Genomic DNA, 17,994 nt, shown 5'->3' on the forward strand with positions numbered 1-17,994 from the left:
ATATACGTGCTCGAACACAAACCCACGTCCGTCTACATCACCGTGCCCCATCCAGGACAGAATTCATGGACTAATCTCATCCCCCTACACTACGTACGACCTTCTAGCCATGTTTCCATCCTCTTAGATATGGATCTCTTACATTTGAGTGGTTTAGACTCGACCTTTTATCTGTGCAACCGCATGCATTTGGCCCTCGGCGGCCGTGGCAGTCTTGGACCACCTCCATGCCTGGATTTTGCGCTCGTAAAGCTCGTCAATTTCGGCGGTAGAACGGCTACGTAAAGTCAGATTTTGTACCGCCACGTTCGCCAGTAAGAGGGACGCTAGCTTACCCCTTGGTTTCGGGAAGGTAGAACCAAAAAATGATGCAAACTGGCACTGAGAACGCTCCGTAGACGAAGCCAGCCTTGACACTGAGCGCGAGAAGCATTGGTGGAGTCGCGTAACTGTTGCGAGCGATTGAATGAGATTTCTCTGCACCCGGGGGAAGATTGGGAGAGTGGGGAAGAGGTTTAAGAGTTGACGCACCAGGTGGCGATGCCCATGCATGAGTTGAAGAAGAAAGTGACAGGTCCGGTTTTTACTGGTCTCCTTGTCAATTTTGAGGAAACCCACAATGTGGTGGTCCATGTATGTTTGAGCACTCACCTCGAAGGATGGCAGAGGGTAATTCTGCCGAATAAATATAATAAGACATGACAATGATGGAGTAAAAGAAGGTCCAGAAACAGCAGATGACCAACTGGAGGAGCGTGTCAGCCGGAAAAAGGAATCTGTGGTCTTAGAAACAGGAAGGGGAGAGGCCGGGGACTCACGAGGGCAGTGCCAGCAGAGGCGTTGCCGGTTGTCGCTCCCGTCCAGTACAGGCCACCCACGACAAAAAGGATCACGCAGACGGCCGTCTCGCATGTGTTGATGATGGTACGACGGCCGAACTTATCGGTGGTCAAAGACCAGCACAAGACAGCGAGGAGATTGCAGCAGCTACATTGAAATTTCAGTCTCATAGTACACACAGCCGGCGGCGATTGTGCACGAGTATCTTACGAGAGGATGACAGTCGCGAGGAAGGGGTCTTCCAATCCAGCCAGAGAAAAGAAGTCTGGAGGCAGGGGGTCAGTATGCTCTTTTAACAGGCCTAAAACCCTGGATCAATTCGCAACGTACAAGTTGAGTAGGTACTGATAATGGCAAGACCGGCAAGCTGCTGTGAGATTCCGAGTACCATTACGGTGAGGGTTCGTTTCTGACGCACTCCTGGTTAGCCCTTCTCAAGGGTTTTGGGGGGTTTCGGAAGCACAAGACGTAAAGGGAAATGGAAACACCTACCAAGTTAAGACCTTTGAAGACGTGGATCACACTCGGTACCTCCATCAGCACCTCTTTCTCGTGCGCGATCGTTCTCTCGATAATCCCGTACTCCTCTTCGAAGTCGTAACCGGGAATTCCACCATAAAGCTGCCTCATGGCCTTCAAGGCCTTGTCCTTGTTGCCATGTCGGGCGTGGAACCAGGGTGACTCGGGAACGAGGGTCCAGCAGACGATCATCAACCCAATTGGAGCCCAGAGGATTCGCATAGCCAACAGATAGTTGTCGGGGTGTTTTTGGTTGAGCTGTTGCATCATGACAGCGCAGATAATACCACCAATATTGCTCCTGTTTTGGATGATGATCAGCAACGGAAAAGCCAAGGTGGTCGCACCGAGGGGACACATACCAGACAGATTGGAACGTGACCATACCGCCTCGGATCCTATTTGGACAGATTTCCATCACGTACACCTGGCATGTGACTCTGCAAAGTTCGCGGTGAGTGCTGATCGAAGTGTCTGATTCAGGCAGGAGGGTATAAGGCTTACTGGAGGACGCCGATACCTGCACCATTACATAGCTTCGCGAGGGCCTACGACAACGAGCTCAGCATGAGCTCGGGGTTCTACATGGTCAAGTAGAAACTTAAGCTGCTTGGACTTACCCATACGGACGGGCTCTTTGCCGTGTTGAGGAACACGCAGCCCTAAACATATCATCAGCTAGTTTTTCTCTCGCCAATGTTGTAGGATGCCTTTCACGTACGACGACAAGCCAGATCCATGCAAGGTAGAATGACGTCTTGCGGCCGTATTTGTCGGCAAACCTGGGTGAGTGAAGTGTGTCAGGTACAGCGAGTTGGCGCCCTGAGAACATTCACCCTTCGAGCGCGGTATGCGGAGGGTGCTTACCATGCAATGTGAGTTAAGGTGACGATTTGCCCGACGTTCTAGAACATCCGCATTAGTATATTTGTTAGATAGCATCGTTGAGGGTGATGAGAGGAATCGTGCACATACCAGAAGAGCACTCCACGTGGAAACTGGTGGCCAACATCATTATTGTTAGCTTTACGGGTTCATCCGGTACAGATGATATAAGTTATAGTAGGACTTACGCCATGTAGCGTTAAGGGCCCTCACGCCCGTGCCGCCGTGCTCCCCGAACTGCTTGATAAAGCCCTCGTTCGCGACGATACTACCTCCAGCGCCGAGCTGAGCAGGATTATTAATAATCTGTGCATGGTAGTCTACGCGACAGCTCCCGCCGGAAAGGGGGGAGTGCGCCTTCGCTTACCTCGAATCCTTCGCAAACGTAACCCGTGTACACGGCTAGGATAATGAGGATGACCCGCTTGAACACCCACAGAGTCCGGGGAAGAGAAAGCTCATCGAATCTCGATTTAACGAGCCCATAGCTTTCGTATCCGTCGACTTCGGTGATTCCTATAGTATCAGCACCGATTCCTGCGGTGTGCGCCGCTTCGGCCTTTTCCATCGCGAGACTGGCCATGGTGAGTGCGACTGTGCCGTTAAGCTTTTGCTTTTAGCGATTGATGTGATGTTGACGACTAGCATGGACCGATCCCGCTGAGAACAAAGAGTATTGGTAGTTAACATGAGCAGGAGGGGAGGGTGCATATATAGGCACCTCGTCCGAGTATGTGAAGTGCAACCTCTTCACCAAATCCAGCTGCATCATTGGCGCCTGCAGGACTGTGGGATTACAGACCATGCCGTGCCATAAGACACGCCAGCAACTCATCACGCAACTGCGCCAATACTTCCGGTAGTATTCATCGCTGTCGTACTCGTTCACAATTGCCCCGAAGCCATTGAATCTGGGGCCCCGCGACGAGGGTGGAAATTCCCAATCACAATTTCGCGTATTCCTCTATACCTCGCTTAGGAGATACAGGGTCAAATCTCCCCAGCCCTCCACACCGCCACTCCTGTCCCGTCATCAGATTTCGATTGCACTGCTGCTACTGACTCATAGACGAGCCAACGAACAGTTTTCGTCGGGACAATTGCGAGCGAGCGTTGTTGCCCACGGCCCCGCCATCAATCCTGGTGGCTAGCCTCACATGGTGGATGAGCCAATACTACCCTTCTAACCCGACGATCTGCGCCAGCTCGCGCCGATCGAGATTGCGGGATATCCATTCTTCGGATGGACTGGCGCCCGAATGAAGAACCTGATTTTAGAAGATCACACATTGCCCTGTATGTGCTTCGTACGTCTGAGTCCTGGCCTCGCTTGTCTAAAGAAAGTTGTGAGATCAGTAATTTCTATTCCTCGCCATGGCTTCAATCCGTATCTCAGCGGTATCGTTTGAACACCATCCCACCGGGTTCGGTATCGGATATGCAAGACCTCGAATCTCATGGCGTTTCTCTGCGGACGACAACACCAAAGATTGGTCGCAAGAATCGTACGACATCCAAGTTGGCGGGCACGGTAATGTCGAGGGAATTACATATCATGTGGAGAGCTCGGACTCAGTACTAGTGCCCTGGCCTGACGAATCACTCGACTCACGAAGGTCGGCCTGGGTAAAAGTTCGCTCGCAGGGCAAGACTGTAGATTTGACCGGCCGTGTATCAAATATCAGCACCGAGTGGTCGAATCCTGCCCTTGTTGAGGCCGCGCTGCTTGCCAAAGGAGACTGGAAGGCGAAGCTTACGACGTCGCGGTTCAGATCTAAAAAGAATGAACCGATGCGGCCTTGGCTTTTCCGAAAGGTCTTTCCCTTGTCTGAACAGCTAGGAACGATCTTGCGAGCTCGCCTTTATATAACAGCTCATGGCGTTTACGAAGCATTCATCAACGGCCAGCGGGTTGGCAAAGAGGAAATGGCTCCCGGGTGGACCAGCTACGGCCACAGATTACTGTATCAGACTTTTGATGTGACGACGCTACTGGCTACTGGCCAGCCCAATATATTTGGCGTTGAAGTTGGCGAGGGTTGGTTCGCTGGTCAGATTGGAATGGCTAGTAGACGCTGTATCTATGGTGACCGGTTAGCATTCATCGCACAACTTGAGATCCTCTGTGAAAACGGTGACAGCCATACACTGGTCTCGAATGCTACATGGAAGTCGCATCAAAGTGCGACCACTCGCAGTGAGATTTACGATGGGGAAGACTATGATTCTCGTGAGGAACAAGAAGGCTGGAATAGTGATCCTAATTTCAACGATCAATCCTGGACATCAACTGATGAGCTGGAGTTTCCATCCGCGAGGCTCCTGGCTTCAGAGTCTCCGCCTGTACGGGTGACGGGAAAATTATGTCCTGTGAAGATATTCAAGTCGAAGGCTGGCAAAACCCTGGTCGACTTTGGTCAGAATTTGGTTGGAAAGTTGCAGGTACGCCTACCAGCCGCGACTGGGGCAGGAGACGTCGAGGGAGATACCATCTCGTTCAGTCACGCAGAAGTACTTGAGAATGGGGAACTTGGAACACGACCTTTGAGAAAAGCCAAACCCATCGATAAGGTGACATTGTCTCGCCAGCAATCGTTCACTTGGTCTCCGAAGTTTACTTTTCATGGTTTCCGTTACGTCCAAATAAATGGCTGGCCTACTGACGATACAATGCCCAGCCAGGACGATATCACAGCTCTTGTCATGCATAGCGACATGAGACGAACCGGATGGTTCTCCTGCTCCGACCCTCTCATTAATAAACTCCATGACAACGTTTTGTGGAGTATGAAGGGTAATTTCTTTTCTCTGCCGACCGATTGTCCCCAGCGCGACGAGCGGCTTGGATGGACTGGAGATATTCAAGTCTTCAGTCCCTCAGCAAATTTCATTTTTGACACGCAGGGGTTTCTCGGTAGCTGGCTTGAGGATGTGTCGGCTGAACAGCTCGCAGATGGGAAGGACGGAGTGCCCGGTCTCGTTGTGCCGGATGTCTTCAAACCAGCCTTTCCACCGGGGCCTCAGTGCGTATGGCACGACGTCACTGTTTTGACACCTTGGGACTTATACAACACCTCGGGGGATTTGGAGATCCTACGCAGACAGTACGCCAGTATGAAAGCTTGGGTGGACAGCGGGATAAGTCGAGGTCCGAACGGTCTGTGGAACCAGAACATATGGCAATTCGGCGACTGGCTGGATCCTGCTGCCCCGCCAGATGAGCCAGGAGCGGCTCGCACGGACAGTCTTCTCGTCGCCGACGCCTATCTCGTTCGAGTGCTGGAAACCATTGCCAGAGTCAGTCTGCTACTTGGTAAGTCGGAACATGCCGACCGCTACGATAAGGACGCTTCCGCCGTGAAGAAAGCCTTTAGACACGAATATATTGCCCCGTCAGGCCTTCTCGTTGGAGACACTCAAACGGCACACGCGCTCGCCCTCTGCTTCGGACTGTTCGAAGGCAGGGCCCAGGTCGCCAAATCGGCCAGTCGTCTCTGCCACCTGGTGCACGAAGCCAGATATCGGATCGGGACTGGTTTCGTCGGCACCCCATTGATCACCCACGCGCTCTCCGACACGGGAAATCACCAACTGGCCTACCGGATGCTTCTCGAGCGAAAGTGCCCATCCTGGCTCTATCCAATCACCATGGGTGCGACAACCATCTGGGAAAGGTGGGATAGTATCCTCCCGGATGGGTCAATCAACCCGGGAGAAATGACCAGCTTCAATCATTACGCATTGGGCTCCGTCGCGAACTGGCTGCACAATAGCATGGGTGGAATCAGCCCCATAACCCCTGGATGGCAGAATATCAAAGTCCGCCCGGTTCCAGGTGGCACCATCACGAGTGCGAAAGTGGCATATGAGAGCCCATATGGGAGGGTTGAATGCTCGTGGAGAGTCAATGAAGCGGACGGGATATTTAGCATGACGGTCGTTGTACCTCCAAACTCAAAGGCAGTGGTTATATTGCCATCAGACTGGCAGGAAAAGAGCCAGGATGGAAGAAGAGAAGAAGAGAAGGGCCGTGCCATCGGATCTGGCAGATATGAGTTCTCGTGTCCTTTTTTGCCATCTGAATGGCCACCCAAGGCAGAGTTTGCTCGTTCCACGTTTCTAGTGAAGGTATAATCACGAACGATCTAAGTTCTCTCGGGACTATATACTCAATAGGTACTCCTATGACCAGGGACCTTTAGCATATATCAAAGAGACAGTTACATTTATAGATTGATTCTATGGATTGTGTCTATAATTGTATATGCAGGAATAAGCGTGCCTATAACTTAACACTAACTTCCCTGCTGCCTCCCTTCTATTAATTATTCCCTGTTTTATTTAGTCTATAGCGCAAGTTGTCGATGGACTTCCCGCCGTTCAGAATTGAAATACACCGGTCTATCTCGCGTCGGATGTTCTCTGGAGATCCGTCGATATATTTCGGAGGGGGAACCGTGGCTCCCTTGAGGAAGACGACGACCTTGTCTCTGTCATCCGGGTATCTCGAGTAATACTCGGCCAGCAAGTGAATTGAATTATACTCGGGGGTGCCGTACAATGTCCCTGCATTCCAAAGAGTGGCACCTGCTTCGAGAGCGGCTCGCATGGTAGCCAGGCTCTGCTCTTTGGGTGGGTTAGGGTCATCCCATGTTAGACCCATCATCCCATACGCGATGGGACCGACTTCGGGCGAGACGCCAGTCAAACGCGGAATTTGTGGCATAGCGAGGCGACGAGGCCTCTTGGAAAGCGTCAAGGCCATTACTCTTGCTCTACAGCTGTGGTCTTATAACACTACCAAACCACTGAAGGCCCCTTTCCGATCACGTGGATCACGTGGTACCCAGGCTCATGGAATTTCCCCTTGGAGGCAAGGCTGAGACGACCCACAGTTCGTCGAATCGTTGGAGATTCTAGCCATGGGGATCTGTCGGCAAGACTGGAGCCGCATGGTGAGGGGACATACCTTAGTTGGCCCGAGGACCTTACGGAATGTACTCCGTAGCGCATCAAGAGATCTCTCTGGTCATGTCCCAATCGACATAATTGTTAAGACCAAGGCTAACAAACCAGAGAAGCAACTATCAGTGATTTGCCGTCAACACCATAAATCATCAATATCTAGTCTACCTTATCTAGAAACAGACCGAGAACGAGGATCGATGGTCCAGCAAAAGATGGGCGTGCGACGACTTAAATCCAAAGAGGGGTCGGAGGCTCAAAATGCGCCGAAGGTGGATGTCTCCAGCATTGTCAAGGATGTCATCGACAATATTAGAGCCAACGGCGATATTGCTGTTAGACAGTACTCTCAAAAGTTCGACTCGTGGTCACCGGCGGATTTCAAACTCTCTGCGAAGCAAATCGACGACATCATGGCCACGGTCGATCCACAGATCATCCAAGATATCAGGGAAGTCCAGCACAATGTTCGTGCCTTTGCAGAAAAGCAAAAGTCATCTCTCCATGAGTTCGAGTTTGAGATTCAGCCGGGCGTCTTCCTGGGTCAGAAAAATAACCCCATTGAAAAAGTGGGATGGTAATGACACTCTTCCTCTGTCCCGACTGTGACTTAGCTAACGACGAGGACGATATAGTTATATCCCAGGAGGAAGATACCCCTTGCTTGCCAGTGCACACATGACCATCCTGACCGCCAAGGTCGCCGGGGTCAAGCATGTCATCGGTTGCACACCACCTATTGCCGGTAAACTTCCCGCCGCGACCATTTCGGCCATGCATCTAGCTGGCGCCGACGAGATCTTCATATTGGGTGGCGTCCAAGCCATCGCAGCCATGTCACTGGGCACTGAGACCATCGCTAAGGTCGATTTCCTCGCTGGACCCGGCAACGCGTTCGTGGCTGACGCGAAACGCCAAATGTTCGGCCAGGTCGGGATCGACCTCTTCGCAGGGCCGACAGAAGTCCTTATCCTCGCCGATGAGCATGCCGACCCCTATATGTGTGCCGTTGACCTGCTTTCCCAGTGTGAGCATGGCCCAGACACCCCGGCGCAACTCATCACCAACAGTGAGAAGGTCGGTAGGGAGACGTTGCGCTGCATTGACGAGCTGTTGAGAGTCTTACCGACCGCCCCAATTGCGTCAGTCTCGTGGAGGGATTTTGGCGAGGTAATCATAACGGATACATTGGACCAGGCCTACGAGGTCGCCGACGAATATGGATCGGAGCACGTTCAGATATTGACGGAGAATCCGCGTGAAGCTCTCCAAAAAATGACCAATTATGGCGCCATCTTCTTGGGCAAGAACACTTGTGTGTCATACGGTGACAAAGTAAGCCACTCCCACACGTCATTTGAGATCCTCGTAATCCATTCTCCAGAATTTCATCTGACTCAGTTATCTCAGTGTATTGGAACCAATCACGTACTCCCGACTCGCAAAGCCTCTCGGTACACCGGCGGTCTCTGGGTCGGTAAATTCATACGCACGCAGACCTATCAAGAGGTCCGAAACTCGGATGCGTCCGGCAAATTGGGCCGGCTATGTGGACGAGCAGCAAGAGCTGAAACCTTCGAGGCGCATGCGAGGTCCGGCGACTTGCGCGCGGCAGAGCTGTTGGGAGACAAGATTGGGTGGATCGAGCAGACACGCAATGAGCTTTCATTGCCGCAACTTAGCTCCGCTGTGAACTCTAGCTAGCTTACAATGTTTAGGCAGACAACCGTACGAATATAGTGGCAACGGCTGCAGTCGTTGCCTGCTAATCTCCTCCACTAAGAAGATAACCATCCTGCATCTATAATTACATTCTGCCCAGTGATAGATCTCGTTGTAGCCAACAGAGCTATCTGCTTTGCTCCATCCTAAATTTCGGTGCTCCAGATCAGTTTCCTGCATTCGTATTTCCAACACATCCATCTGGGAAGAGGATAATGTGCGCCTAGGTACTTTAGACAGAGTAAGGAAGACAGACTAACCTCGACATCCGCCAATCTTTTTAAGTACACTCTTCTGGGTCGCTGCTTTGAGAGTCTCCGTAGGGGAGCTATGACCCCATTCCTACACCATGCCGGTGGCACTGCTAGCATGGGGTCTCGCACAAGAGCTTTCCCTCTCCACACAAAGCGTGCTCGAGGCAAAGAGAAGAGTGTTTTGTACTGACCGTGAGCAATATGCCAGGACAGACCGAGTTGACACGGATTTCTGGTCCTGAAATCTTCGCGAGAATCTTGTTCAAGTGGATCTGGGCGGCTTTGGTGACGGAGTATGGCTGTATATATTGAGCAAAGAACAAATTAGCCGTCGAGTACTCTTCAATAGGAAGCCTCATTTCATCTTTATTGCAATCAAACGGACAGAAAGTTTCCAAAGAACAGTCCGGCTAGAATATGTCCTACGTACAATGGAACTCCCGCTGGGGATGACACCGGCGAGTGAAGCCACACTGACGAGAGCTCCTTTCGTGGCGATCAGATACGACCGTACCGCGTGGAACAAGTGAAGGCGCGATTTGGCGTTGATGTTGAAGCAGGTATCCCATTCGGACTCGATCATGTTATCGTCCAGATAGGCAAAGTTGCGCATACTCGTCCAGCCCTTGTTCGAGATCACGACGTCCAGGCGGCCCAAGTGACGTATGGTGGTAAATATACATCGATGGATATCATTACTTTTGCTCATGTCAGCCCGCACGGCTAGGACTTGCGGAGCCTTCGAATTTGAAGTCGATTCTTGTCCGGCTGATGTTTTCTTATCCGCGGTATCTGTTGGAGCCTCCCAGGCACTATTGTCAACATGTGTTTGTGCAGGCTTTTAATCTCGGTGACAATTCTCTCTGCTTTGTCCTTGATGTTCAGGTAATTGATCACTACTGTGAAACAGCTTTTATACTAAACAAATTTCTTATTGTGAATTGGTCTAAAGGACTTTGGCTTATGTATTGCATTATTTTTAAGATTAATAGTTTTTGGTTTGTAAATGCTCTTAAATAATAAAACTTTACTATTTAAAATATAAACTTAAAGTTTGCAAATCCCAGTAAACAAAGGCAGAGACAGACTCCGAGGCCGTCCATATCGACAACGTTGACTCTCCTGTCAGTATATAAAACTTCATCCACAGTGATGGCGAGGAAGAAGCCGAGATTCACATTCGCACCTAGATTACCTATGCTTATTTGCTCCTTTTGATCTATTGTCAGAATATGTCCCTCTCGGGTCCGCCATCCGTGATAAGTACCGTCGACCATTCCCTGGGATCCTTATTAATCCAGTCTTGATGACACCTTTCCTTCATCGAAGCAGACCTAAACAACACTACTGCCGGATATTGGGTCATCAAAGCCCTTGTTCTGGTTCAAGTAACAATTGGCCCCAGCATGTGTATGGCCTCAGACACCTTTCAGGCTTACAAATCCTTGTTGGTCGGATCAGGTCTCATCGCCATGATCAGAGCCGGTATCGCACCAGGATCTAAGAATATTTACAGGCTGATTGCACCTCAAGCGTTGATCCGGTTTGGATTTGCCAAGGTACCACTCATGTATGGTGTGCCCAGTGAGATTCTACTCAGAAAATGGCGACCTTGTAGAATTTTCCCTTGCTCCTTTACATCATTCCTTCCGAATACTAGGTGTAGTGGCTCAAGGAACTCTCAGTTGGCTGCTTCCCTATCGATTATCAGTGGGCTTCTCATAGGAAGTACGTTGACTACGTAGAGTCTACATGCTGGCAATACAAATAAATCTGGATGGCGCAGGTACTTTGTATGTGGTGCAGTTGTTCTCTGTCTTGAAACAAGACAGTCTAACTGCCTCCTGAACAGTAGATCGGATTTGCCATATGGGCTGCAGGCGCAATGGGTATCTTTTTCTGCTACAGACCACCCAAACCTCACACACGGCTTCCTGGCATTCTCCGGCTCCTCAGACGCGGCCGGGATAGTACCAGATGAACGGTCTTCATTGGGAAAATCCACATTCTTCGCTCGGTTGACATCTGGCGACGATGAAACACGGCCCGAGAGCGAACTCATCTACCCGCGGCTGTTCCATATCCGAGCCCTGCCCGCCTTGATTTGGTCGAGGCTAAGCATGGGTCCAACACCATATGATCACTCCACAAATTTACTAGAGCCTTGCCCAGCACAAATGCTCTCGATTTACCCGAATGCTTGCGAAGCTTATCGCTTTTATAAACTGCCTGCGCGTCCAACACTTCTTTCGTTCCCTATCTTTCCATATCTCTCTGTGCCCCTCCCTCTTCCCAATTGTCGTCAAGATGAGTCTCAAGAGCGAAAACCATACAATCGGTGAGGATAACCGTAAGGAGATTCCATCCCATCCAGAACGTGCCTCCTTTACCGACCATACACATGGTCGGCAATTGAGTGTGGATCCCGAGGATCGTGCAATGGTGGAAACCGACCAGAACCGGCTGCACCGCTCTCTGCAAGGTCGACACATGCAGATGATTGCCATGTGAGTTGGTTCCTACTGTCCTCAACTTACGTATACTAATCGTAGCGCTTAGTGGCGGTGCGATTGGCGCCGGTCTTTTCGTTGGCTCTGGCAGTGCTTTCCAGACTGGTGGACCTGCTTCGGTATTTCTAGGTTTCCTCCTTATTGGTAAATCTTACGTCAGGTGATACAGAATCGTTAGTAACTTATTCTCTAGGTATTATGATGTATGCTTAATGGATCTCGATAAGCTAGTGATATCTTAGCTAATGTGGCTGTTCAGCTTCTTCATGATGCAGGGTCTCGCGGAATTATCCGTTATGTACCCCGTTAACGGTGCCTTCACCATGTACATCTGTCGATTCGTCGATCCCTCCTTCGGGTTTGCATGTGGCTGGGAATACGCTATTAGTTGGATGACGACCCTTCCCTTCGAACTTTCGGCTGCGTGCAACATTATTCACTTTTGGCCTGGATCAGAGGGCATCAACAATACTGCGTGGATCATCCCGCTACTAGCTGCTTTAGTGGCTATCCAGATATTTGGTGTACGAGGCTATGGCGAGGTTGAATTCGTTATCAGTTTGATCAAGATTATCGCCTGTATCGGTTTCATGATTCTCAGCATTATCATTAACGTTGGGGGTGTCCCTACAGATCACCGAGGCTACATTGGTGGAAGATACTGGTAAATGATATATGACTTATGGCTCCTCGGGCGAAGCTAATGCGTTTGAAATTAGGAATGCCCCTTATTCCGCATTTCTTAACGGATTTCACGGCTTCTGCGGCGTCTTTGTTACAGCAGCGTTCGCTTATACGGGTACCGAGTTAGCTGGACTAGCTGCAGCCGAGGCAGCGAACCCAAAAAAAGAGATACCGCGAGCCTCGAAGCAGGTCGTCTGGCGTCTCGCTATTTTCTATGTCGTTAATCTTCTACTCGTCGGTCTAATTGTACCGGCGAATAGTCCCTTATATCAAAGCGAGGGGTCCGAATCACGGCACTCGCCTTTCGTTATTGCGATTCAGCTTGCAGGAATCAAGGTCCTCCCGTCGATTTTTAATGCCGTTATCTTAATAGCGGTTATGAGTGTCGCTAACTCGGCTACTTATGGGTCAACCCGAACTATTCAGGCTCTCGCGGCAAACCGTGTGTATAAGAATTTTATTCCTATCTTTCTATTAGCTACTAATCTCAGCGATAGGTATGGGTCCTAAGATTTTAGCTTATGTCGACAAAAAGGGTCGTCCTGTGTCCGTCGTTATCTTGCAACTACTCTTTGGTTGCCTGGCATTTATCAACCTAGCTAAAGATGGAGGGGTTATCTTTAGTTGGCTCCTATCACTCACAGGTCTTACTGTTCTCTTCGTCTATAGTGGAATCGCCATCGCTCATATTCGCTTCCGCGCCGCCTGGTAAGTAATAAGCTCTATGTCTCTTTTCTAAATCTCGATGATTGACAGCTTCTCGTAGGAAAGCGAACGGTCATGGTCTGGACGAACTCCCCTTTAAGGCCGTTTTTGGAATTTGGGGCTCCTACTTATGCTTACTTATCGCTGTTATCGGCTTGGTCGGTCAGTTTTACGTGGCACTTTATCCCGTCGGTGGACCCAACCTAGATGCCACCACCTTTTTCAAACTATATCTCGCTGGTCCCCTTCTTGTATTTCTGTACTTGTTATGGAAGGTCTATAGCTGGTTCTCGCGGCCCTCCGACCGGCCTTTTTTCATTCGACTGGAGGATATCGATATCTACACGGGTATGAGAGAGAGCCAACGACAATTAATTAGTGGTTTCGGTGTTTCGGATGAACAGAGACGTGCCAGCATCCAGGAGCTGCAGGAAGAGAAGAAGTTGACGGGTCCCAAGGGCTACATCATGGCTGGCATCAGAAGCATCTTCTAGGCTCATCGAAAACTGAGGTTCATGATCGACCAAAAGACCGTGATTGATAATCGCTCGACATGAGTTCAAGTGCTGAAGAGGCTATCACGTGTTGAGAATTGTGAGTGTGCTAAAGCAATCAAATCAAATGGATTGTCTTCAAGTACCGCCCTTTTTGCTGTTTTCTCGCGCTTCTTTTTCAGTTTTCAGAGATAATTATGTCAACTTCTAGCAAGGACAGCTGCAAAGTCAGTCACGGCTCCTTTCACTTCAATGGGACTTTGCTCTTATCGGTTCGCATGCGAGTCGTGATGCAGTCCTTAAAACCACATCCAACGCCTCAATTTCTCGGTGGTTTCATTTGAATTGGAAGGTCACTTTCGAGAGGCATCCTTTAAGAATTGAAGACTCCGCACCGTCAGATGGCATACACCTAGAGAGGGAACATAAGACAAAGCCCGATCACTTCGAAGGTACGGTGCAGACTGGTCGGCAATAGCCACACAAGAGAATGTGCGATTTCTGATAGAATTGAGTCCATTCTCGGTGAACTAGATCAAGCTGTTGAGGTGTGGAAGAATACCAGCGATGTCATATTCAGACGAACCTATCGGACATGCTCATGCCAGCGAGGCGATGAGTGGACGCTACCCTACCAATCGAGACGTGGCTCGGGAATCAGATACTTTATACTCTATGCACAAGAAGGTTCGATAGCACCGCCAAACATAAATCTGGCCTCAAACTCAGACCCCTAGTGATTTCGTGTACGAGTTGGCCCATGATTGTGGAGTGGGCGGAAATAGTCCACACTCTTCGGAACGAGGTATCGTATACAACCAAGATTCAAATTGCGCGTCTCGGATCTCTTGGGGTTCTAAGGTAACTAACCTTTTTAGCAAACTGTTTTGAGGGGACCCCAGGTTGCCGGCAGTCTGGTCTTCGTTCTGGTATCCCGCACATCTCACTGTTTATATAAACGCAAATATCTACTAAACACTGGTTTGACAAGCCGTGTCGCCAGCTCTCAGAAAGTAGCGATCACCACCTCGCCTTGCTATCTCTGCTATCATTCCGCGGCAAATCGACAGTATGGCTTTTAAGAAAACAGCCCTAGTGGTCGTCGACGTCCAGAAGTTCTTCATTGAGGATGCGACTGAGCCTATTGACCAAGTGGTTCAGCTTTGTGATTATTTTACAAAGCGAAATCTGCCGATATACTTTATCCAGCACGGCCACGATGAGGCCGAATTAACATCCAAGCCGATCACAAATCCTGTGGTGCGCAAGTGGGGTCCAGCAGGTTCTGTCGTTGTGGGTTCCCCAGGATGGGAGCTTATGGACCAGCTATCACCCTTCCTACCAGCATATCCGTCACCTTTACCGGCGGTCGGCACCTGTTTTCCGAATCCTGAATCCAACCAGTGGCCCAAAGTCGTCTTCAAAGACACCTATGATGCCTTTGTCAGAACACAGCTCGACGATTCGCTTTCGCACCACGGTATCGAGCGGCTTCTGGTATGCGGGTTGGTCACTGACTGCTGTGCCGAGACCACAGCGCGAGGGGCATTCAATCGAGGGTATGAGACGTGGCTTATTGGGGACGCTTGCGGAACAAGAAGAAAAGATCAACATGACGCTTATCTGAAGGGCTTTGGCTTTGCATTTGGAGATGTTTACAACACCGCTGAAGCCCTCAAGGCATTACACTGAGAAATCGATCCACTGTGCTTTTCAGTAACAAAAGAATGATATTTATGCTTGACTCCGAAGAGTAACTTCGTTATATCACATCTATTCTCACAGTCTGTTCTCCAAACCGAGTAAATCCTCAAATCACTCTCGAACATAAATGCGCTGGTCTCACTCTTTGGCGTTGCTCGTCTCGATGCCGGGTGATTTTGGGTTAATCTGCGTTCTCTCAAGTCCCACCAGGACCTCTCTCATGTCAGCCTTACCTTCCCGAATGACTGAAAGATCAGGGACATTGCTATGCTTCTGTCCATCGAACAATTCGTCAATTTCCTCGAGTGTCTTTCCCTTAGTCTCGACCCAGAAGTAAGCAACAAATGCTAGCTCCAAAGCATCCCAGGCACCGTTGATCATATACATTTTCCAGCTTGTTACACAGTCAGCATATTCCATTCAAGACCGATAGATAGAGGTTAAAGAATTTTTGGCTTACCCGATTGTCTTGAGGGCGTAGGGAAAGGCAAAGGTAGTTAGGAGACCACATCCTTTGGTGAGCACACCGTACACCCCCATACCGTTCGCTCGAATGGGATAGTTGAGAACCTCTGGCGGGTAGAGAACTGTCAAGGGCGTCCACGCAAAGCTGAAAGAACCTTGGAATAAAAATATTGCAGCTACCGTTCTGTTTGCTTGTTAGCATTTGGATGTCTTTTTACAATGTAGAAGGTTGCCATACCCATAGACACCCGATTTATTCTCGGAGGTTCCGTACACTACAAAACATCAGCTACTATCGCGCAACGATCTGTAAAAGAGGTGATACCTTTCGTGAGAGCTCCAACGCAAAAGAGGAATATAGTCAAAAGAGCCGTACTGATGAGCGCTTGTGGCTTGCGGCCAATGTGATCACTCAAGAAGGTCCCAAGGAGAGCAATCACTAGGCACCATGCGTTGAGTATAATATTCTGGTGGATTTGTAAGCTTGTCAAGGCCATGTTCAAGATGTTCTGTTGATTGTTATAACCGGGACTTACGATTTCCAACTGAGTTGTCGTGTCCTTGATGCCGGCGTTATTGAGCATTAGAGAAAGATAGTATGACACAAAATTATTTCCTGTCAAGGATAAGTATCGTTTCACATATGGGGACTGCCCATGTGTTTGCACAGTGGACTTACCGGAAAGAATGGCACAGACGGCGACCGACAGCGCCAGCATCATTCTCTTCCGACTCGACGGCGTTTTGATCATGGTCAAGAGTGAGACAGTTTTGCCGGCTTCCTTTTCAAATCGTATGGTGTCCGTGATCTCAGCATACTGGGCCAGAACAATTGGGTCATCCTTTCTTCCGTCGGCTTGGGTAAGAGCCAGAGACTCAAGAGCGTCTTCATGACGGTCGCGGTAAATCAACCATCGAGGAGATTCCGGGACAAAGGGGAAGATGAGCATGGACATGAGGCTGAAGACACCCTGCAAGGCAGAGGGAAGTCGCCAGGCCCGGGTCGAATGGTATTGAGCTGTCTTATACGTGACTCCGGCGCTCAAGAGCCCACCTGTTTTTGTCAGAAGAGAGTCCAGTTATCTAACTCATGAAGTCTCTCCTAACTCACCAACATAGAAAAAGGTGAAGAAAACTCCCAGGCCCAGAGCTCTGAAACGTGGCGGAAGAGTTTCGGCAAGATATGTAGGGCCAGAGACTGTTGATGCTCCCATTCCCATGCCCAGCAATATTCGAGCCGCAACGAACATGCCAATGTTTTGGGCTGCAGCTTGCAGAATGGCAGCACAAACTGTGAATGCTGCAGCGCCGATCAAGGCCTTTTTTCGGCCGACTCGGTCGACGATCATACCATAAAACAGACTAACAATACCTCCTCCCATCCAAGTCGCCGCGGTATTGAGCGATAGTGTTGCGGTGGTGAGATGGAAGTATTCGGTGTAGGACGGGAGAATGTTCAGCGCGTTCCTAGCTCACTTATGAGTATCGATAGCTAGATAGGCGGTGTTACAGATCCCGAAATAGCGCAAGAGGAACTCACATCATGGAGGAGTCAAACCCCATCGTCTAGACACTGTTTAGCGCAGTTGGAGTTGGTGAGGAGCATGGTCACCAACCGTTGAAGTGATACATGAACAGAGAACCAGAAGACATGACACCACTAATGAAACTGTTAGTCGTCTAGAATCCAGTCTCGGGGATAAGTTAGGCTATAGTAATGCCATGTTCATACGCCAGGAAGACTTGGGAACTCGAGTTAGCCTCATGGTGATTGCGTTGATGGGTCTCTTCGAGAAATGGTACTCAGAGCCTTGTGGGTAGACCTGAAGGATTCGATACTTGATGAAGGGCTGAAAAAGATGAATGTCGACATGGGGCGGGAAATCGATGGCTCTGGGGTTTTTATACTGTAGAGCCTAGATTTCGCAGCGCCGTGGTGCCGTCGTTTTCATCCAGATAAGAACGGAGGCTGCCTATCTAGTACGATCGACTGGAAGGGGCGTATATTCGCTAACAATACTGATTCCGCGCCTATAGCGCGGGGTCGCGTTTTCTATCAAGCTGTCAAGAAGTCATGATGTCGGGGCCAGTCATCAACAGGTCGACTATCCTGCTTGCCGGAGATTCTAGGTTTAAACCGTCAAGAGTGCTTTTGGGTTGGCCGTGCGGCCGAGGCGTGGCCAATTAGATCCTCTAGACGTATCAAAGTGGGATCCCGGGCGATACCTGGCCGTAGATAGGAACTAA

The 17,994-nt window shown here is 49.8% G+C and overlaps 3 protein-coding genes across 5 annotated transcripts; all 3 read right to left on the minus strand.

The window, feature by feature from the left end:
• Nucleotides 1-6,565: 6,565 nt before the first annotated feature.
• On the minus strand, nucleotides 6,566-6,970 carry PV06_04106 (uncharacterized protein; the record flags this gene model as incomplete). Its single annotated transcript, XM_016404956.1, has 1 exon — nucleotides 6,566-6,970. One exon carries the CDS (start codon nucleotides 6,968-6,970, stop codon nucleotides 6,566-6,568), a length of 405 nt encoding a protein of 134 aa, XP_016265961.1.
• A 2,325-nt stretch (nucleotides 6,971-9,295) lies between these two features.
• PV06_04107 (uncharacterized protein) lies at nucleotides 9,296-9,798 on the minus strand (the record flags this gene model as incomplete). The annotated part of the gene is made up of 2 exons (XM_016404957.1): nucleotides 9,296-9,484; nucleotides 9,616-9,798. The coding sequence occupies 2 exons, from the start codon at nucleotides 9,796-9,798 to the stop codon at nucleotides 9,296-9,298; spliced, it is 372 nt and encodes a 123-aa protein (XP_016265962.1).
• A 5,519-nt stretch (nucleotides 9,799-15,317) lies between these two features.
• Nucleotides 15,318-17,738, minus strand: PV06_04108. 3 transcript variants are annotated; one of them, XM_016404958.1, is made up of 10 exons: nucleotides 17,480-17,738; nucleotides 17,364-17,407; nucleotides 17,288-17,313; nucleotides 16,859-17,214; nucleotides 16,427-16,801; nucleotides 16,284-16,363; nucleotides 16,073-16,214; nucleotides 15,986-16,022; nucleotides 15,743-15,931; nucleotides 15,318-15,676 (listed from the first exon to the last, which is right to left on the minus strand). In XM_016404958.1, the coding sequence occupies exons 1-10, from the start codon at nucleotides 17,511-17,513 to the stop codon at nucleotides 15,421-15,423; spliced, it is 1,539 nt and encodes a 512-aa protein (XP_016265963.1). In that variant the 5' UTR covers nucleotides 17,514-17,738; the 3' UTR covers nucleotides 15,318-15,420. The 3 variants fall into 3 exon arrangements, with proteins under 3 accessions (XP_016265963.1, XP_016265964.1, XP_016265965.1); XM_016404959.1 differs by having other exon boundaries at nucleotides 17,364-17,738; XM_016404960.1 differs by lacking the exons at nucleotides 17,364-17,407; nucleotides 17,480-17,738 and having other exon boundaries at nucleotides 17,288-17,357.
• Between the last annotated feature and the right edge of the window lie 256 nt (nucleotides 17,739-17,994).

This window comes from Exophiala oligosperma (genome assembly GCF_000835515.1).
Source record: "Exophiala oligosperma strain CBS 72588 unplaced genomic scaffold supercont1.3, whole genome shotgun sequence".
Lineage (NCBI taxonomy): Eukaryota > Fungi > Ascomycota > Eurotiomycetes > Chaetothyriales > Herpotrichiellaceae > Exophiala > Exophiala oligosperma.

Excerpts from the sequence above, each read along its gene's own strand:
- PV06_04108 (XM_016404958.1), bottom strand. The coding sequence starts at position 17,513 with ATGAGGCTAACTCGAGTTCCCAAGTCTTCCTGGC. Across the intron at positions 17,408-17,479 it reads AGTTCCCAAGTCTTCCTGGC|TGGTGTCATGTCTTCTGGTT; the intron begins GTATGAACATGG and ends CAGTTTCATTAG. Across the intron at positions 16,215-16,283 it reads CGACAACTCAGTTGGAAATC|AATATTATACTCAACGCATG; the intron begins GTAAGTCCCGGT and ends CAAATCCACCAG.